This window comes from Entelurus aequoreus, linkage group LG20, assembly GCF_033978785.1.
Source record: "Entelurus aequoreus isolate RoL-2023_Sb linkage group LG20, RoL_Eaeq_v1.1, whole genome shotgun sequence".
NCBI classification, from domain to species: Eukaryota; Metazoa; Chordata; class Actinopteri; order Syngnathiformes; family Syngnathidae; genus Entelurus; species Entelurus aequoreus.
In genome coordinates, this window is record NC_084750.1 from 3,723,188 (window position 1) to 3,745,929 (window position 22,742).

General features: G+C 35.4%; 1 protein-coding gene across 3 annotated transcripts; it reads right to left on the minus strand.

The window, feature by feature from the left end:
* Positions 1-4,900: 4,900 nt before the first annotated feature.
* Positions 4,901-16,293, minus strand: LOC133635528 (G-protein-signaling modulator 1-like). Of its 3 annotated transcripts, none has more exons than XM_062028723.1 (6): positions 16,177-16,293; positions 15,930-15,988; positions 12,938-13,212; positions 12,695-12,872; positions 5,551-5,783; positions 4,901-5,475 (listed from the first exon to the last, which is right to left on the minus strand). In XM_062028723.1, the coding sequence occupies exons 3-6, from the start codon at positions 13,196-13,198 to the stop codon at positions 5,335-5,337; spliced, it is 813 nt and encodes a 270-aa protein (XP_061884707.1). In that variant the 5' UTR covers positions 13,199-13,212; positions 15,930-15,988; positions 16,177-16,293; the 3' UTR covers positions 4,901-5,334. The 3 variants fall into 3 exon arrangements, with proteins under 3 accessions (XP_061884707.1, XP_061884708.1, XP_061884706.1); XM_062028724.1 differs by having other exon boundaries at positions 15,930-15,984; positions 16,177-16,237; XM_062028722.1 differs by lacking the exon at positions 16,177-16,293 and having other exon boundaries at positions 15,930-16,086.
* Between the last annotated feature and the right edge of the window lie 6,449 nt (positions 16,294-22,742).

Consider the following 22,742-nt stretch of genomic DNA (forward strand, 5'->3'; position numbering starts at 1 on the left):
ACTTTGTTGGAGCGCTAGCCGCGCTAGCCGCGCCAGCCGCCGACTTCACCTTGACTTCCTACGTCTCCGGGCCGCCAAACGCATCGGGTGAAGTCCTTCGTCCTTCTGCCGATCGCTGGAACGCAGGTGAGCACGGGTGTTGATGAGCAAATGAGGGCTGGCTGGCGTAGGTGGAGAGCTAATGTTTTTAGCATAGCTCTGTGCAGTCCGGTTGCCAAGTTAGCTTCAATGGCGTCGTTAGCACAGCATTGGTAACCTTCGCCAGCCTGGAAAGCATTAACCGTGTATTTACATGTCCACGGTTTAATAGTATTGTTGATTTTCTATCTATACTTCCAGTCAGGGGTTTATTTCTTTTGTTTCTATATGCAGTTAAAGCAAGATGCTATCACGTTAGCTTGTAGCTAAAGCATTTCGCCGATGTATTGTCGTGGAGATAAAAGGCACTGAATGTCATTCACTGTAATGTTCCTCATCTACGAATCTTTCATCCTCGCTCAAATTAATGGGGTAATCATCACTTTCTCCGTCCGAATCTCTCTCGCTCCATTGTAAACAACGGGGAATTGTGAGGAATCCTAGCTCCTGTGACGTCACGCTACTTCCGGTACAGGCAAGGCTTTTTTTTTTATCAGCGAGCAAAAGTTGCGAATTTTATCGTCGATTTTCTCTACTAAATCCTTTCAGCAAAAATATGGCAATATCGCGAAATGATCAAGTACGACACATAGAATGGATCTGCTATTCCCGTTTAAATAAAAAAAAATCATTTCAGTAGGCCTTTAAGCGCACATGTGTAAGTCGTCAGTAAACATGTGTTCTTGCGTAACAGAAATAGTAAGTACACATGTGTTTGTTTGTACATATTACGTCTACTGGCTAGAAGTAGTAAGTACATATATGTTCCTGTGAATTTAAAGGTAGTCACACGTCTGGGTAGAAGCAGTAAGTGCACATGTGTACTTACTACTGCTACTAAGTAGCAGTAGTAAGCGCACATGTGTTTTTGTGTGCTTACTACCCTTACTGGGTAGAAGTAGGAAGAACACATGTGTTTTTGTGTACTTACTACCTTTGCTGGGTAGAAACAGTCAGTACACATGTGTTCTTGTGTAAAGAAGATGTAAGTACACATATCTTTCTGTGTCTATACTACATCTACTGGGAAGTTGTAAGTGCACATGTGTTTAGTAATTTTTGATTGATAAAGCAAAAATGTATTGCATACATATATATACAGCAGGGGTCACCAACGCGGTGCCCGCGGGCACCAGGTAGCCCGTAAGGACCAGATGAGTAGCCCGCTGGCCTGTTCTAAAAATAGCTCAAATAGCAGCACTTACCAGTGAGCTGCCTCTATTTTTTAAATTGTATTTATTTACTAGCAAGCTGGTCTCGCTTTGCCCGACATTTTTAATTCTAAGAGAGACAAAACTCAAATAGAATTTGAAAATCCAAGAAAATATTTTAAAGACTTGGTCTTCACTTGTTTAAATAAATTCATTAATTTGTTTTACTTTCCTTCATATAACTTTCAGAAAGACAATTTTAGCAAAAAAATACAACCTTAAAATGATTTTTAGGATTTTTAAACACATATACCTTTTTACCTTTTAAATTCCTTCCTCTTCTTTCCTGACAATTTAAATCAATGTTCAAGTAAAACAAATTTTTTTATTGTAAAGAATAATAAATACATTTTAATTTAATTCTTCATTTTAGCTTCTGTTTTTTCGACAAGAATATTTGTGAAATATTTCTTCAAACTTATCATGATTAAAATTCAAAAAAATTATTCTGGCAAATCTTGAAAATCTCTAGAATCAAATTTAAATCTTATTTCAAAGTCTTTTGAATTTCTTTTAAAATTTTTGTTCTGGAAAATCTAGAAGAAATAATGATTTGTCTTTGTTAGAAATATAGCTTGGTCCAATTTGTTATGTATTCTAACAAAGTGCAGATTGGATTTTAACCTATTTAAAACATGTCATCAAAATTCTAAAATTAATCTTAATCAGGAAAAATTACTAATGATGTTCCATAAATCCTTTTTTTAAATTTTTTTCAGAAAGATTAGAATTAGCTAGTTTTTCTCTTCTTTTTTTCGGTTGAATTTTGAATTTTAAAGAGTCGAAATTGAAAATAAACTATGTTTCTAAATTTAATTGTCATTTTTTTCTTGTTTTCTCCTCTTTTAAACCGTTCAATTAAGTGTAAATATCATTAATTATTAATAATAACATAGAGTTAAAGGTAAATTGAGCAAATTGGCTATTTCTGGCAATTTATTTAAGTGTGTATCAAACTGGTAGCCCTTCGCATTAATCAGTACCCAAGAAGTAGCTCTTGGTTTCAAAAAGGTTGGTGACCCCTGATATACAGTATATGTGTGTATATATATATATATATATATATATATATATATATATACAGTGTTGGGACTAACGTTACTTTGTAACGCGTTACTGTAACGCCGTTAGTTTCGGCGGTAACTAGTAATCTAACGCGTTATTTTTTTATATTCAGTAACTCAGTTACCGTTACTACATGATGCGTTACTGCGTTATTTTACGTTACTTTTTATGTAGTATTGGCTTGAAACAGAAGATCTGAGTGTGTTTTGTGGCAGCGCTACGGTGTCGTTCTCATGAATGTCTTGTGTCACACGGAGGAGCCGCGCTGTGTGTGTCTGAGTGTGGGAAGGGAGGGAGGGGAGGGGTGGAGACAGAGAGAGCGAGAGAGTTGTTAACACGAATGCGTCGCCAGGCTCGAGCTTTTTATCGATAGATTTATCAGATTTAATTTTTTATTATCTATAGCAGGGGTGTCAAAAGTGTGCCCCGGAGGCCATTTGCAGCCCACAGCTAATGTTTTAAAGGCCCACAGCACTTTCTAAAAATACTATTAAAATAAACAAAAACATAACAAAAGTGAAATAAAAAATGTAGAAAACGTTACAATGTTGACTAATAAAACAAAGCTGTTTTTTTTTCTTTCAAACTGTCATTGCTCAAAACATATTATTGAATCAAAATCAATGTTATTATGAAATATAGTACACACACTCTGTCAATTCTCTTATATACTCTTTATTTCTAGACTTCTAGAGTGTTTGATTATCACATCACTCTAAATGTATAAAAAATAAAGTTCACAAACATAAAGAGGGATGCTAGTGGGCCAGGCCAATATTTCCTTATCTCTAAAACTGGGGAAATGTGTAGAGTGTTCTGGGCTTCAGACATGATTTTATTTCAGAATTCCTTGAGAGAAAAAATGCCTGGTTAGGCTTTGGTATGTAAAAAATAAAGTTAAAGTATGTATTTCGTTTACAGCTATGTTGTTATTATGCTGTTTGTTACTTATGTATGTTATGTTGCAGCTATTTAAAATAGTTTTGTCAACTTGTTCTGGCCTGAAATAAGTTGGCCCTTTGAAACATATCTTTGTCTTTGTGTGTTGTATGTAGAGCACATTGCTTAGCAGAGTTCAGTGATGCAAATGCATGCCAAGTTGATCAACACATTGTATTATTCTCCAGTGCAATAACAGTACTGAAATGAAGGCTAAAAGGGCATTAATGGGAGCTTTAAAAAAAGAAGTAACTAAATAGTTACTTTTCACAGTAACGCATTACTTTTTGGTGTAAGTAACTGAGTTAGTAACTGAGTAACTTTTGAAATAAAGTAACTAGTAACTGTAACTAGTTACTGGTTTTCAATAACTAACCCAACACTATATACATATATATATATATATATATATATATATATATATATATATATATATATATATATATATATATATATATATATATATGCAATTTATTTGCACTATTTTCCATCATCGTTTCTTACATTTTATATAAAATTAATTGTAGCAGTTATTTACAGATAATTGTGTTTTTTTTAGCATTTAGTTGTATAATGTTGATACATTTAAATATGATATTAAATATTTATTAATAGGTATTTAAAATGAAATAAAAATATTTGAAACTGTCATAAAATAAACTCACTCTGCAAAATATCTATAGATAAAAATACATGTTTGAAATTTGTATTTGGTCCCCACAATATATATGTACAGTATATATATATATATTGGTTTTTTTGTTTTTTTTTTGGGGGGGGGGGGGTATTTTTCTTTTGGTAGTATTAATATTTGCTGATGGTTCAATGATTTTCGACTGATAAAGCAAACATTTATTGCATTCATCCGCAATTTATTTGCACCATTTTCCAAATTAAATTAGATACAATCAAATACATTTCTCATATTAAACTATTAAAATTGTATATATATAAAACACTATTTTTTTCAAATGATTAAAATTAAATTAAATAAAAATTAAAACAATTAAATTAAATTAAAAATTTGATTGATAAAGCAAAAATGTATTGCATATATTTGCAACTTATTTGCTCTATTTTTCAAATGAAATTAGATACAATAAAATACATGTATCATATTAAACTATTGAAATTATATATATATATATATATATATATATATATATATATATATATATCTATATATATATATATATATATATATATATATATATATATATCTATATATATATATATATATACACACACACATATATAAACATATTTTTTTCAAATGATTAAAATTAAATAAAATAATAATTAAAACAATTAAATTAAATTAAAATTTTGATTGATAAAGCAAAAAATGTATTGCATATATTTGCAACTTATTTGCTCTATTCTTCAAATGAAATTAGATACAATAAAATACATGTATATATATATATATATATATATATATATATATATATATATATATATATATATATATATATATATATATATATATATATATATATATATATATATATATATATATATATATATATATATATATATATATATATTTTTTTTTTCCAATCATTAAAATAAAATAAAATACAAATTTAAAAAAATCATGAAAATTGTATCTATACAAATTTTTTATGACAAATATTCAAATGATTAAAATAGACTCACTAGGAAAAAAAATCTATAGATAAAAATACAATACAATTTCTATTTGGTACCCACAAAATATCATCCATTTTTAACCCTGACATCAAAGTAAACCTAAAATGTACATTGAAGGACTCTTGTTGAAGCTACTTGAAAATAAGAAGTACACTCTAGTGACTAAAGGAAGCAAGACGTTTAATATCTTATTATTTTTGTGTTCCAGAATGATTCCCACGGTCAAAGGGTCTCAAACATTCCAAGCAAACGTTCAGTGACGCGTTAGTAGAAAAGCACGTTGACCTAAAAAAAAGCGAGACTATCTCCCCCCGGTTCTTTCCAAATCTTAAGTTTGCAGCAGGTTTGGTAGCTCAGTCCTCTGCTCGTCCATGCGTCCCCCCTGGACCCTCAGCAGCAGGGAGAAGAAGTCCTCGTCATCCATGGGCCCCGGGGCCCGACTGCGCTGGTCCTCCAGCCTGCCTTGGGCCTGCAGGTGTGAGCAGGGGGGACAAGGAGGAATAAACATGCATTTGTTCACAAACACGTTGAAGATAAGGACTACCTGCGTGGTGAGGATCATGTTGTACAGGTCCTCCTTGGGGACGGGAGCGGCCCTCGAAGGCCTCCTGGGCAAAGACAGCTGTTTTAGGCTGCCCCGGAAACTTCTGGCCTTTGGTTTCGCCCGCGGGAGCCTCTGCAGGTGTGCCCTCTGGTCGTCCAGGCGGCGAGCTTGGGCCGTGGCCACCAGCTCGAAGAACTCCTCCCTCTGCAGCGACGTCATGGAGGAGAAGATGACTGTTCCAGGACGACAACAACAAAAACACACTTAGATGTTGTGTGACTCGACAACTTTGTCCCCCGCCAGCAAACTTGATAACAAATATTGAAGTTCTTTTAGCACAGAATGTGAACCATCAAAATTAGATTTTTTTTTTTCCCCTTGTAATGCCACTTTGTCCCTGCAGAGGCAGTGGTGAGTTCATTTAGTGTAAGCACTCGTAACATTGTAGCATTCAAACATGTACTATTCTACACCGAAAAGTCGTCTATTTATTAGGGACCGAATGTCCCTTTGGGACAGAGGACCTTATTGTATTTCTAAGGTTTTATTCTTTATTATTATACCGCCACCTCTTTGAGCTGTAATTTTGCAGTTTATTGTCAAAATATACACTCCCATTGTCCACTTAAATATTTCCAAGATATTTCTTTATTCTTAGACAACGGATTCCCTTCCGTGATTGGTCATTTCTATGGACACAGAAATGACGTCACCTAAAATTCCGTTTACGGCACATAGTAATGTCGTAATTCAGCTCTGAGTGTGACACTTAAGATTCAGTCCTACACTTCGCTGAAAGTGTGAGTAAGACGCTTGATAACTAACTTTTAAGTGCAGCTTTCAGCGAAGAATTTATTTACTCTTAAGTCAACTCTTAGCAGACTTCTTAGGAGTAATTCTAAGAAGCTTGATAAGTACGGCCCCAGATGCACAAATAAATGTGACCTACACAATGACCTAATGTAAATAATGTAAATAATTCAATGTATATACTCTGTGTGATGACTGTATTATGATGTTAGTATATATTTGATAGTATATATCTGTATCATGAATCAATTTAAGTGGACCCCGACTTAAACAAGTTGAAAAACGTATTCGGGTGTTACCATTTAGTGGTCAATTGTACGGAATATGTACTTCACTGTGCAATCTACTAATAAAAGTTTCTATCAATCAAAACACTCCCCTGAACAACAAGCAGAGGGCACTGCAGCCAGAGCGGTCTGGGTCACAGAGCATTATATGCATTGTATGCAAAATGCCCGGAGTTCTCTGCACAAAAACAATCCACGTCTTTACAGAGAGAACGCACAACGGCCAACGCTAGCGTTGTATTATCTAATGCTAATTTATCCAGTTAATCTGAAAGATCGTGCTAGCTGCTTATTTTATTGTATCAATGCCGTTTAATGACCTTGTCCCGATGTAGATACTGATCTTAACATGCTTCAAAACTCACCAAATTTGACACACACATCAGGACTGGCAAAAATTGCGATGTAATAAAAAAAAACAAACCCCAAAACTCAAAATTGCGCTCTAGCGCCCCCTAGGAAGAAAACACAGACACAACTGCCTGTAACTTCCAGTAGGAATGTCGTCGAGACATGAAACAAAAACCTCTATGTAGGTCTCACTTAGACCTAGATTTCATACACTGACATCCTTCAGCAAAAATCCACAGGAAGTTTGCAATTCCCCCTTCAAATCAAAAGTTTTGTAAAAACAGTCACCTTTGCCTCTTTGAGCTGTAATTTGACCCCCTTAACATGCTTCGTAACTCACCAAATTGTAAACACACATCAGGACTGGCGAAAATTGCGATGTAATCAAAAAACCAAACCCCAAAACTCAAAATTGCGCTCTAGCGCCCCCTAGGAAGAAAACACAGACACAACTGACTGTAACTTCCAGTAGGAATGTCGTCGAGACATGAAACAAAAACCTCTATGTAGGTCTCACTTAGACCTAAATTTCATACACTGACATCCTTCAGCAAAAATCAACAGGAAGTTTGCAATTCCCCCTTCAAATCAAAAGTTTTGTAAAAACAGTCACCTTTGCCTCTTTGAGCTGTAATTTGACCCCCTTAACATGCTTCGTAACTCACCAAATTGTAAACACACATCAGGACTGGCGAAAATTGCGATCTAATAAAAAAAGCAAACCCCAAAACTCAAAATTGCGCTCTAGCGCCACCTAGGAATAAAACACAGACAAAACTGCTCCTAGGAAGAAAACACAGACAAAACTGCCTGTAACTTCCAGTAGGAATGTCGTAGAGACATGAAACAAAAACCTCTATGTAGGTCTCACTTAGACCTACATTTCATATATTGACAACCCCAAGCAAAAATCAACAGGAAGTTTGCAATTCCCCCTTCAAAATAAAAGTTGGGTCAAAACAGTCACCTTTTTTTAAACATTATCTCCTCTGAGCGCGTTTGTCGTGTCGGCTTCAAACTAGCACAGGAGAGAGATTGAACCCTTCTGATTAAAAGTTGATGAAAGAGTTTTAATTACTGCTCCGGTTTGGATTGTATGCGCCGTCAAAGTCGGTCCCGTCCATCGCTGCTTGCAGTTTTAATTATTATTATTATTATTCCGACGCAAACGTTTTGGCGCGCTCCACAGCCCACAGCATTCGTCCGATCGGAACCGTTCCAGTATCAAAACGTTGTCAGATTACCCAGAATTCCCGGTTTTCTGGGACATTTTGCTTATTGAAATTTTTCAAACATGCACAACCTGATTCGATCCGTTCCACCATCAACACACTCCACTCACTTCAGGACAATCAAACTACCAAGGTCAAAAAAAATTCCAGGTATTCCCAAAATTCCCGATTCTCCAAAGCCTCTACCTGGAAAGTTTTCACAGTCCACATTTTTAAACCTTTTTCACCATCCTCCCTTCAAAACATTCCTCTTAGTTGGGACAACAAACGCTACTATATTTTTTTCGTACAAATTCCAGGTTTTCCCGAAATTCCAGGAATTCAGAAATGCCCATTCTCATTTCAAAGTGTTACTACGTCAACATTTTTCAACCGACTCAAATAATGCCAACACCAACCCATTCATGTGATCAAGGACAATTGTGGTATTATCTATATTTTTTTTCTAAAATTCCCGGTTTTCCAGAAATTCCAAAATTTCCAGGAAACTCCCATTCAAATGAATGGACGTTTTCATAGATCAACAATCCCCAAATTCTCAAAATGTTGCGCCATTTTTAAACCCGATTCCGTCCTTTCAACCATCCACACACACTACTCTTCCACAAATTCCCGGTTTACCCGGAATTTTTCTGAATTTTCTCCCCATTGACAATGAATGGGCAATATACAAACCTCTCCATATCCCACATTTCTCAACCGATTGGAACCGTTCCAACATCCACACACTCCACTCACCTCGGACAATCAAACTACCAAGGTAAAAAAAATTTTTTAGGTATTCCCAAAATTCCAGGTTCTCCAAACCCTCTTTCTGGAAAGTTTTCACAGTTCACATTTTTCAACCGTTTTTGATCATTCCACCTTCAAAACATTCCTCTTAGTTGGGACAACAAACGCTCCTATTTTTTTTTCGCACAAATACCCGGTTTTCCCGAAATTCCAGGAATTCAGAAATACCCATTCTCATTTCAAAGTGTTACTACGTCAACATTTTTCAACCGATTCAAAAAATGCCAACACCAACCCATTCATGTGATCAAGGACAATTAGGGTATTTTTTTTTTTTTTTTTTTTAATTTCCCGAAATTCCCATTCAAAAGAATGAACGTGTTCATAAATCAACAGTGCCCAAATTCTCAAAATGTCGCACGATTTTTAAACCCGATTCCGTCCTTTCAACCATCCTCACACACTTTCCCCAAATTCCCGGTTTACCCAGAATTTTTCTGAATTTTCTCCCTATTGACAATGAATGTGATACACACAATCAACTGCATATCCCACATTTCTCAACCGATTTGAACCGTTCCAACATCCACACCCTCCACCCACCCTGGAAATTCCAGCCAGCATGTTTCCCGGTTTGGAAAATTCCCTGATTACCCGGAATTACCAGGAATGTTTCCCCGTTGAAAATCAATGGACAATGTACAAACCTCTCCATATCTCACATTTCTCAACTGATTGCAACCGTTCCAACATCCACACACTCCACTCACCTCGGACAATCAAACTACCAAGGTAAAAAAAAATTGTAGGTATTCCCAAAATTCCAGGTTCTCCAAACCCTCTTTCTGGAAAGTTTTCACAGTTCACATTTTTCAACCGTTTTTGATCATTTCACCTTCAAGGCATTCCTCTTAGTTGGGACAACAAACGCTCCTATTTTTTTTCGTACAAATACCCGGTTTTCCAGAAATTCCAGGAATTCAGAAATACCCATTCTCATTTCAAAGTGTTACTACGTCAACATTTTTCAACCGATTCAAAAAATGCCGACACCAACCCATTCATGTGATCAAGGACAATTAGGGTTGTTTTTTTTTTGTTTTTTTTTAATTTCCCGAAATTCCCATTCAAAAGAATGAACGTGTTCATAAATCAACAGTGCCCAAATTCTCAAAATGTCGCACGATTTTTAAACCCGATTCCATCCTTTCAACCATCCTCACACACTTTCCCCAAATTCCCGGTTTACCCAGAATTTTTCTGAATTTTCTCCCTATTGACAATGAATGTGAAACACACAATCAACTGCATACCCCACATTTCTCAACTGATTTGAACCGTTCCAACATCCACACACTCCACCCACCCTGGAAATTCCAGCCAGCATGTTTCCCGGTTTGGAAAATTCCCTGATTACCCGGAATTACCAGGAATGTTTCCCCGTTGAAAATCAATGGACAATGTACAAACCTCTCCATATCTCACATTTCTCAACTGATTGCAACCGTTCCAACATCCACACACTCCACTCACCTCGGACAATCAAACTACCAAGGTAAAAAAAAATTGTAGGTATTCCCAAAATTCCAGGTTCTCCAAACCCTCTTTCTGGAAAGTTTTCACAGTTCACATTTTTCAACCGTTTTTGATCATTTCACCTTCAAGGCATTCCTCTTAGTTGGGACAACAAACGCTCCTATTTTTTTTCGTACAAATACCCGGTTTTCCAGAAATTCCAGGAATTCAGAAATACCCATTCTCATTTCAAAGTGTTACTACGTCAACATTTTTCAACCGATTCAAAAAATGCCAACACCAACCCATTCATGTGATCAAGGACAATTAGGGTATTTTTTATTTTTTCTAAAATTTCCCGAAATGTTGCACGATTTTTAAACCCGATTCCGTCCTTTCAACCATCCACTCACACTAGTCTCCCCATACATCTAACGCAAAACATGTTTTCACTTTCCCCAAATTCCCGGTTTACCCAGAATTTTTCTGAATTTTCTCCCTATTGACAATGAATGTGAAACACACAATCAACTGATATCCCACATTTCTCAACCGATTTGAACCGTTCCAACATCCACACACTCCACCCACCCTGGAAATTCCAGCCAGCATGTTTTCCAATTCGTAAAATTCCCTGATTACCAGGCATTACTAGGAATGTTTCCCCGTTGAAAATGAATGGGCAATATACAAACCTTTCCATATCCCACATTTCTCAACCGATTGGAACCGTTCAAACATCCACACACTCCACTCACCCTGGACATTCAAGCATTTCAGTATAAGGCGGTTCGGGCGGCTAGCGCATTTAGAGCATCCACACGGAGTTCCTACCGATATTGCAATTCATGTTACTATTTATGTCGCTTTTGGAGAACGTTGACAAAAAAAATAATATTACGGCAACAATACCGCTTTACGTTTTTATGAATAATTATTTGATCTCTACAACCGTCATTGTGCTAATTCCACATATTAATCAATAAATGAACAATATTTGAAGTAATTTTACCAGTGTTAGTTAGCCCGCTGCCATCCAAAGTGTTGGCAGGTTTCCTTTTTTGTGTGTCAAAGAAGTGGTGTGACACAGAGAACCTTTTTGTGTCAAATCAATATTTGTGTGGACAATGCATCAAAAATCAATAATCACATCAAAACATTTGACAATTTAAATTACTTATTTTACACTCCAAGTCAATAGCACTAATCACCACGACCTGGTACTTTTCGTGTTCATCTGATAGTAAATGAAGTAAAATTTGTTTACTCTATTTATTTTTATAATTTAATGTTATTAAATGTTTTTATATTTATAATATATACATATTTATTTTATGTATTTTTGGTTAATTTGTGTATTGATGTAATTGTGTCAAATACATTGATTTAATAATAACATTTTAATTCTACATTTAACAGTGGGTTGTGAATCTTTGGGCACCACACGATACGATTCGATTCTTGGGGGTGACGATTCAATTCAGAATCGATTCTTGATTTAAAACGATACTCGTTTCAAAACGATACTTTGTTAATAACATTGGCTGCCAGTTCTCTGATTAACTACATTCCTCCATAAAATAGATGCACAGCTCTGATCAATTTATGTATTACTAAAAAAAATTTGGTTTTGTTTAATAAAAATTCTACCCAAACATTTAATGAAGCCAAATACAAATATCTAACGATTCTCTTTTCTAAAGTAAATCTGTACAGTAGATATGATTATCCACATCAAAAATAAGATTTGTCTGAGTGGCTGGACAGCACATATTGAAAGACATATATATGCATATATATATTTTTTTTAATTATTATTATTATTTATTTATTTATTTTTTACATTTTTTATTATATATACATTTTCATTTATTTATTTTGTTATAGTTTTTTTTTATATATAAAAATTGCGAATCATTCGAAAATCTATTTTTTTAACACCCCTATTTAGTTTTTTTTTACACTTCTAAGTCTCATTCGCAAGTATCATATCGTAGAATTTGCATGCAGTTGCAATTCCGAGACATTAGATGTCAGTAAAGTATAGTTGCCGAGTCAGGAAGTAGTCTTTGCTATTAAGTTAATGTGGCTTATATAAAAGTAGCCATCCTCTGTTACCACCGCCCAATTTATTCGCGGTTGATGTTGACACATAATCCATATTGACTCTCTGCCGCCCCCCCTCCCCCGTGTCTGAAAGCGGCGTTGCACGCAGACCTCTCCGCCCCTCGCCTCTGTCGCCGGGCCCCAGGACGTTGGGCTCGGAGTGGCACCGCCTCCTCATGGCGCCCTCCAGCCTGAAGGAGCAGCGCTGGTCATTGAGGCGTCGGCCCTCCTGCAGCGTGCACAGCAGCTCGTAGAGCGCGTCCGGGAAGTCGGGGGTCAGCCGGCGAGCCTGACGAGTGAAGAGGAGAGAGGTCACGTGACTGTTTTGACTTACTTGACATGTTCCTCACTGACTTGTTTGGCGTCCTCCTCCTCCTTGCTCCGCATGCTTCCAAGAAGTAGCCCGTCCCTGCTTAGGGGCTTGAAGCCCAGGTACAGGTGTGGCGGGGGGACACGTGCGTCACTCGCATCCTGCGGCAAGTCATCAACGTCCACTAAATCCTCCTCCGAGGCGTCCTTCTTCTCCTCCTCTTCTCCGGACCTTTTCAGTTTCTCCGCCTCCCCTCTTTGGGTGACGCCCTCTTTTACCTCCGCTTGGGCGCCGACCAGAGCCATGTCCACTCGGAACTCTACGCACGCCATTACGCAACAACAGACCGGGTCAGACATTTGCTTTAATTTTCTACTTCATACAGAGCAGGTTTGAACAATGTTTAACTCATCTGACCTCCTGAGTGTCAATTTGCCCAGTAGCCTTGAATGCAGCATATTGTGTTATAGCCTAGTGGGCGGGGCTTACCTGTCAGCAAATAATTAAAAATCTTTGGCCGATTGGGGCACAAATGAGGTGTGCCCCGGGAAATCTACCTAGCAACAACCATGTGACACGAATTGAATACAATTTACACACATTAGTTTTTTCTTTTTTCAGTTGTAAAATTAGTTTACATGTTAAAGTATTTCACTTCTGCGTTTTAATCTAATTTATCAAGTGATATTTAATACATAAAATTCTTTTTTTTCACATGTCGAATTTATTATGTTAAATTCAAATATTTCTGTTATAAAGATATATTTAATTTTTTTTTTCAAAGGTCAAATTTTTTATGATAAAGTGAAATATTTCAGCTATAAAGTTTTTTTTAATACATACAATACTGTTTTCTTTACATGTCTAATTTAGTATGTTAAACAAAAAAATATTTCCGTTATAGTTATATTTAGTATTATTTAAAAAAAATGGTTTTCATATGTCAAATGTTTTATGATGAAGTGAAATATTTCAGTTATAATGTCCTATTTAATATATACTTTTTTTCATAGCTCAAATTGTTTATGATAAAGTTAAATATTTCAGTTATAAAGTTATATTTAATACATAAATTTATGTTGTTTTTTCACATGTCTACTTTATTATGTTAAATTTTAAATATTTCAGTTATAAAGTGATATTTGATACATAAAATTATTTTGTTCACATGTCTAATTTACATAAATGTACAAGTTTTTTACATGTCGAATGCAATATGGTGAAATTATATACATCAGTTATATAGTTGTATTTATTTAATACATAAAATTAAGGTTTTTTTTACATGTCAAAATTAATATGTCAAATCAAAATATTTCATTTATAAAGTTATATTTGATACATAGAATTATGTTTTCACATTTCAAATTTAATATGTTAAATTAAAATACTTCAGTTCTAAAATTATATTTGATACAGCAAATCAAGTCAAATTTAATTTAACATGTTAAATTTAAATATTTGACTTATACAATTATATTTTACACTTTTTTTTTTTACATGTAAGATCAAATTTTATTCGTTGAATTTAAATATTTCCGTTATGAAATTAGAAGATAGGAGAGTGTCTTGCAGGAAAAATTTTAATAAAAGTGAATCGAGTAAGAGTGACGAATTGGAGTAAAAGAGTGAATCGAGTAAGAGTGAGGAATTGGAAAAAAAGAGTGAATCAAGTAAAAGTGAGAAATTGGAATAAAAGAGTGAATTGAGTAAAAGTGAGGAATTGGAATAAAAGAGTGAATCGAGTAAGTGAGAAATTGGAATAAAAAGAGTGAATCGAATAAAAGTGAGAAATTGGAATAAAAGAGTAAATCGAGTAAAAGTGAGAAAATTTAGTAAAAGACTGAATTGAGTAGTGAGAAATTGCAATAGAAGAGTGACTCGAGTAAAAGTGAGAAATTTGAATAAAAAAGTGAATCGAGTAAGTGAGAATTTGGAATAAAAGAGTGAATTGAGTAAAAGTGAGAAATTGGAATAAAAGAGTAAATCGCGTAAAAGTGAGAAAATTGAGTAAAAGAGTGAATTGAGTAGTGAGAAATGGCAATAGAAGAGTGAATCGAGTAAAAGTGAGAAATTGGAATAAAAGCGTGAATCAAGTAAAAGTGAGGAATTGGAATAAAATAGTGAATCGAGTAAAAGTGAGAAATTGGAATAAAAGAGTGACTCGAGTAAAAGTGAGAAGTTGGAATAAAAGAGTGAATCGAGTAAGTGAGAATTTGGAATAAAAGAGGAATCGAGTAAAAGTGAGAAATTGGAATAAAAGAATAAATCGAGTAAAAGTGAGAACTTTTATAAAAAAGTGAATTGTGTAGTGAGAAATTGGAATAGAAGAGTGAATCGAGTAAAAGTGAGGAATTGGAATAAAAGAGTGAATCGAGTAAAAGTGAGAAATTAGAATAAAAGAGTGAACCGAGTAAAAGTGAGAAATTGGAATAAAAGAGTAAATCGAGTAAAAGTGAGAAAATGTAATAAAAGAGTGAATTGAGTAGTGAGCAATTGGAATAGAAGAGTGAATTGAGTAAAAGTGAGAAAATTTAATAAAAGAATGAATTGAGTAGTGAGCAATTGGAATAAAAGAGTAAATCGAGTAAAAGTGAGAAAATTTAATAAAAGAGTGAATTGAGTAGTGAGCAATTGGAATAAAAGAGTAAATCGAGTAAAAGTGAGAAAATTTAATAAAAGAGTGAATTGGGTAAAAGTGAGAAATTGGAATAAAAGAGTAAATCGAGGAAGTGAGAAATTGTAACAAAAAAGTGGAAGGAGTAAAATTGAGCATTGCGTTATTGAGTATAGTTCCAGTTATAGTTGTTGTTTAGAACGACTGCGAGTGTGAAAACTATGCTGAATATTTTTACTGCATCTTCTTCTTCTTCTCCACTCTTGCAAAACATGTGCAGGGGAGGTAAAAAAAAAAGCGCCTGGCAGGTTGGAGCTTGTCGGCTTTCCAGAAATGTAACTTTTTTTTTGAAAGCGACAGGGCAAAAGCTAATGGTAAAGTCTGACAACTTGCAACAATGGCCGCGACACAAGCCTTACCTTGGTGCTAGAAGATCATGTCTGGGGAACGGGCTCACTCACATCATGTCAGCGTCTTCCTGGGGTGAACAAAACACTTTTTTTTTTGCTCGCTCTTCTCTTCCTCTTCCTGCCAGCACACGCTCCGCTATTCAGCGGCAATACGCTCACTGTGAAAAAAGCAGAAGCGACAAAGGCCCCCCCCCCCCACGCCGCACCTTTACCTCCCGCCTCCTCTAGCACCGTCAGCGAGGTCACCGGCACTCACCGAAGCACAAGAAGCCGGCGTTGAAGCCGTCGGAGCAGAAAACGCCGCTGTAGCCCACGGACGTGTTGAAACGCGTTTCTTCTGTGGTTTGGCCTCACTTCCTGTTGACTCGCTCTGCAAAAAGGAGAAGTCGGCCTTCATTACGCTAAATCATTTAATGATAACGTTTCAGCCGCCCACCAGACAATAGGCTTTTACCATCAAAAGTTCAGGGACTTTCACTTCCTGAAACTAAAGGTTCCCGTAGACCTGTGGTTTGTGTTTCCACTGCATTTCTCAGATCAGGTCTATGACCTATATACTGTATGTTTGCAATTCTACATTAAAAAAAAAGTCATCTATTTACGTATTATTCTCATCCCGTTCCACACACTCCACACACTCCAGCCACCTTGGACAATCAAACTACTATTTTCGAAAGTGAAAAAACTTCCAGGAATTCCCAGAATTTCACCTTTTCCTGGAATTTTTTGCACAGTCTACATTTTGTAACCAATTCCATCCATTTTCTACCGCTTCAATTCTAACCATTCAACCTTCAAAACATTCCTCTTAGTTGGGAGGAAAAAATTCCCGTATTTTTTTCCCGTACAAATTCCAAATTTTCCCGAAATTCCAGGAATTCCGAACTACCCATTCTCAATTCAAACTGTTACTACGTCAACATTTTTCGACCGATTCGTCGTTTTATACCCGATTTCGACCTTTCAACCATCCACACACACTACTCTTCCGATATACTTTTCCCCAAAATCACGGTTTTCCTGGAATTTACAAGAATTTTCTCCCCACTGACAATGAATAGTAAATATACAGTCAACTGCATATCCCACATTTCTCATCCGATTAGATCCGTTCCAACATCCACACACTCCGCTCACCTTGGACAATCAAACTACCATTTTTGAAAGTGAAAAAACTTCCAGGAATTCCCAGAATTTCACCTTTTCCTGGAATTTTTTGCACAGTCTACATTTTGTAACCAATTCCATCCATTTTTACCGCTTCAATTCTAACCATTCAACCTTCAAAACATTCCTCTTAGTTGGGAGGAAAAAATTCCCGTATTTTTTTTCCGTACAAATTCCAAATTTTCCCGAAATTCCAGGAATTCCGAACTACCCATTCTCAATTCAAACTGTTACTACGTCAACATTTTTCGACCGATTCGCCGTTTTATACCCTATTTCGACCTTTCAACCATCCACACACACTACTCTTCCGATATACTTTTCCCCAAAATCACGGTTTTCCTGGAATTTACAAGAATTTTCTCCCCACTGACAATGAATAGTAAATATACAGTCGACTGCATATCCCACATTTCTCATCCGATTAGATCCGTTCCAACATCCACACACTCCGCTCACCTTGTACAATCAAACTACTATTTTTGAAAGTGAAAAAACTTCCAGGAATTCCCAGAATTTCACCTTTTCCTGGAATTTTTTGCACAGTCTACATTTTGTAACCAATTCCATCCATTTTCTACCGCTTCAATTCCAACCATTCAACCTTCAAAACATTCCTCTTAGTTGGGAGGAAAAAATTCCCGTATTTTTTTTCCGTACAAATTCCAAATTTTCCCGAAATTCCAGGAATTCCGAACTACCCATTCTCAATTCAAACTGTTACTACGTCAACATTTTTCGACCGATTCGCCGTTTTATACCCGATTTCGACCTTTCAACCATCCACACACACTACTCTTCCGATATACTTTTCCCCAAAATCACGGTTTTCCTGGAATTTACAAGAATTTTCTCCCCACTGACAATGAATAGTAAATATACAGTCGACTGCATATCCCACATTTCTCATCCGATTAGATCCGTTCCAACATCCACACACTCCGCTCACCTTGTACAATCAAACTACTATTTTTGAAAGTGAAAAAACTTCCAGGAATTCCCAGAATTTCACCTTTTCCTGGAATTTTTTGCACAGTCTACATTTTGTAACCAATTCCATCCATTTTCTACCGCTTCAATTCTAACCATTCAACCTTCAAAACATTCCTCTTAGTTGGGAGAGAAAAAATTCCCGTATTTTTTTTCCGTACAAATTCCAAATTTTCCCAAAATTCCAGGAATTCCGAACTACCCATTCTCAATTCAAACTGTTACTACGTCAACATTTTTCGACCGATTCGCCGTTTTATACCCGATTTCGACCTTTCAACCATCCACACACACTACTCTTCCGATATACTTTTCCCCAAAATCACGGTTTTCCTGGAATTTACAAGAATTTTCTCCCCACTGACAATGAATAGTAAATATACAGTCGACTGCATATCCCACATTTCTTATCCGATTAGATCCGTTCCAACATCCACACACTCCGCTCACCTTGTACAATCAAACTACTATTTTCGAAAGTGAAAAAACTTCCAGGAATTCCCAGAATTTCACCTTTTCCTGGAATTTTTTTCACAGTCTACATTTTGTAACCAATTCCATCCATTTCTACCGCTTCAATTCTAACCATTCAACCTTCAAAACATTCCTCTTAGTTGGGAGAAAAAAATTCCCGTATTTTTTTTCCGTACAAATTCCAAATTTTCCCGAAATTCCAGGAATTCCGAACCACTCATTCTCAATTCAAACTGTTACTACGTCAACATTTTTCGACCGATTCGCCGTTTTATACCCGATTTCGACCTTTCAACCATCCACACACACTACTCTTCCGATATACTTTTCCCCAAAATCACGGTTTTCCTGGAATTTACAAGAATTTTCTCCCCACTGACAATGAATAGTAAATATACAGTCGACTGCATATCCCACATTTCTTATCCGATTAGATCCGTTCCAACATCCACACACTCCGCTCACCTTGTACAATCAAACTACCATTTTCGAAAGTGAAAAAACTTCCAGGAATTCCCAGAATTTCACCTTTTCCTGGAATTTTTTGCACAGTCTACATTTTGTAACCAATTCCATCCATTTTCTACCGCTTCAATTCTAACCATTCAACCTTCAAAACATTCCTCTTAGTTGGGAGGAAAAAATTCCCGTATTTTTTTTCCGTACAAATTCCAAATTTTCCCGAAATTCCAGGAATTCCGAACTACCCATTCTCAATTCAAACTGTTACTACGTCAACATTTTTCGACCGATTGGCCGTTTTATACCCGATTTCGACCTTTCAACCATCCACACACACTACTCTTCCGATATACTTTTCCCCAAAATCACGGTTTTCCTGGAATTTACAAGAATTTTCTCCCCACTGACAATGAATAGTAAATATACAGTCGACTGCATATCCCACATTTCTCATCCGATTAGATCCGTTCCAACATCCACACACTCCGCTCACCTTGTACAATCAAACTACTATTTTCGAAAGTGAAAAAACTTCCAGGAATTCCCAGAATTTCACCTTTTCCTGGAATTTTTTGCACAGTCTACATTTTTTAACCAATTCCATCCATTTTCTACCGCTTCAATTCCAACCATTCAACCTTCAGAACATTCCTCTTAGTTGGGAGAAAAAAAATCCCGTATTTTTTTTCCGTACAAATTCCAAATTTTCCCGAAATTCCAGGAATTCCGACCTACCCATTCTCAATTCAAACTGTTACTACGTCAACATTTTTCAACCGATTGGCCGTTTTATACCCGATTTCAACCTTTCAACCATCCACACACACTACTCTTCCGATATACTTTTCCCCAAAATCACGGTTTTCCTTGAATTTCCAGGAATTTTCTCCCCACTGACAATGAATAATAAATATACAGTCGACTGCATATCCCACATTTCTCATCCGATTTTATCCGTTCCAACATCCACACACTCCACTCACCTTGGACAATCAAACTATTATTTTCCAAGGTTCAAAAAGTTATAGGTATTCCCAGAATTCCCGGTTTTCAACAGCTCTATTTTCACCTCTTCCTGAAAAGTTTTCAAAGTCCCCATTTTTTAACAGTTTTTGACAATTCCACCTTCAAAACATTCCTCTTAGTTGGGAGAACAAATTATCCAATTTTTTTTCGTACAAATTCCAAGTTTTCCCGAAATTCCAGGAATTCCAAAATACCCATTCTCAATTCAAACTGTTACGACGTCAACATTTTTCAACCGATTCGAAAAATTCCAACACCAACCCATTCATTTAATCTAGGACATTTGTTCTAGTATCAATATTTTCAAAAAATATTTGATTTTCCCGAAATTTCCAAATTTCCAGGAAATTCCCATAAAGTACTTTATATTCTATTCTATTCTATTCTAAATGAATGGATGTATTCATAGTTATACAATTCCCTACATTTTCAAAATTCTCAAAATTGTGCGCCGTTTTATACCCGATTTCGACCTTTCAACCATCCACACACTACTCTTCCGATATACTTTTCCCCCAAATCACGGTTTTCCTGGAATTTCCAGGAATTTTCTCCCCACTGACAATGAATGATAAATATACAGTCGACTGCATATCCCACATTTCTCATCCGATTAGATCCGTTCCAACATCCACACACTCCACTCACCTTGGAATACCAAACTACCATTTTCCAAGGTCAAAAAAATTCTAGGAATACCCAGAATTACCGGTTTTCCACAGCCCTATTTTCACTTCTTCCTGGAAAGTTTTCAAATTCCACATTTTTTAACCGTTTTTGACCATTGCACCTTCAAAACATTCCTCTTAGTTGGAAGAACAAATGTTCCTTTTTTTTCGTACAAATTCCAAGTTTTCCCGAAATTCCAGGAATTCCGAAATACCCATTCTCAATTCAAACTGTTACGACGTCCACATGTTTCAACCAATTCGATAAATTCCAACACCAACCCATTCATATCATGTAGGACAGTGGTCCCCAATCTTTTTGTAGCTGCGGACCGGTCAACGCTTGAAAATTTGTCCCACGGACCGGTGGGGGGGGGGGTATTTAAAAAAAAATATATATATATTTTTTTTTTTTACATAAATAAATACAATCATGTGTGCTTACGGACTGTATCCCTGCAGACTGTATTGATCTATATTGATATATAATGTATACATTGTGTTTTTTATGTTGATTTCATTTTTATTTCTTGTGCGGCCCGGTACCAATCGGTGGTTGGGGACCACTGATGTAGGACATTTGTTCTAGTATCAATATTTTCAAAAAATATTTGGTTTTCCCGAAATTTCCAAATTTCCAGGAAATTCCCATTCAAATGAATGGATGTATTCATAGTTCTACAATGCCCTAAATTCTCAAAATTGTGCGCCGTTTTATATCCGATTTCGACCTTTCAACCATCCATACACACTGCTCTTCCGATATAATTCCGTTTTTGACCATTCGACCTTCAAAACATTACTCTTAGTTGGGAGAACAAATTTTCCTTTTTTTTCGTACAAATTCCCAGTTTTCCCTAAATTTCCGAAATACCTACCTATTCGAAAAATTCCAACCCCGACCCATTAATTTCATCTAGGGCAATTGTGCTGGTATCAATATTTTGTATATTATATTATTTGTATATTATAAAATGTCAAAAATTGGGGCAAATTCGAAACGGCTTGTGTATTGCTCTTTTTTTTTGTTTTTCGTTATGTTTTGTGTTTGTAGCTTTATGTAGAACATTTTTTTTCTTGTAGTGTGCAAACACTTACAGTCTGAACAGTTTCTTTAGGTGGATCATATTAGTACATTGTTTATTAATCCATTCCATAACTAAATTCTACATACTGGTGAGAGATGTGACATTCGTAAACGAATCAAGTATTTTGAATGGCTCTTTTATTTATTTTTTTGCACAATGAATGCGAATCGTTTTTCAATTGAAGAAAAGTGTTTTATGCCTGTGAATCTTTTTTTTTTTTTTTTAAGAACAGTTTTTTTTGCAAATCGTTTTATTAATTGAAGAACATTGTTCTTATACTGGCGAATCAATGTATTATTATTAAAATTGTTGTCTTATACTTGCGAATCGCATTTTTACTTGTGGGAAATTATTTTTATACCTGCGAATTGTTTTTGTTGTTGTTGTTTTGTTGTTTTTTATTTAAATTGTATTCAGTTTTATTAAGTGAAGTAAATTGTTTTTATACTTTCGAATCATTTTTTTAATAGATTAAAAAAACTTTTTTTTTTTCACTTGCAGAAAATTGCTTTTTTTCTTACTTGGGAATCGTTTTTTTACTTGCAGAAAATTGTTTTTATACTTGCGAATCGTTTTATTATTTAAGAAAAAAAATGTATACTTGCAAATCACATTTTTACTTGCAGGAAACTGTTTTCTTACCACCGAATAGTGTTTTGTTTTTTTATTTAAGAAGTGTTTTTATACCGGCGAATCATTTTATAATTATAAAAAAAGTTGTTTTTTTTACTTGTGAATATTTTTTTTTATTTAGTAAAATTGTTTGAATACCTGCGAATCGTTTTATCAATTGAAGAAAATAGTTTTTATACTTGCAAATTAGTCTTTTAATAGATTAAAATTTGGGTTGTTTTTTTTACTTGCAGAAATTTTTTTTTTTTTACTTGGTAATTGTTTTCTACTTGAAAAAAATTGTTTTTATATACTTGCGAATCGTTTTTTAATTT

What these genes read in the sequence shown, in the direction of transcription:
- LOC133635528 (XM_062028723.1), bottom strand. Translation starts at nt 13,198, where the DNA reads ATGGCTCTGGTCGGCGCCCAAGCGGAGGTAAAAGAGGGCGTCACCCAA. An exon ending in AGGAGGAGGACGCCAAACAA is followed by an intron (nt 12,873 to 12,937) that starts GTCAGTGAGGAA and finishes TTCACTCGTCAG; the next exon opens with GCTCGCCGGCTGACCCCCGA. An exon ending in CAGAGGCGAGGGGCGGAGAG is followed by an intron (nt 5,784 to 12,694) that starts GTCTGCGTGCAA and finishes GTCCTGGAACAG; the next exon opens with TCATCTTCTCCTCCATGACG.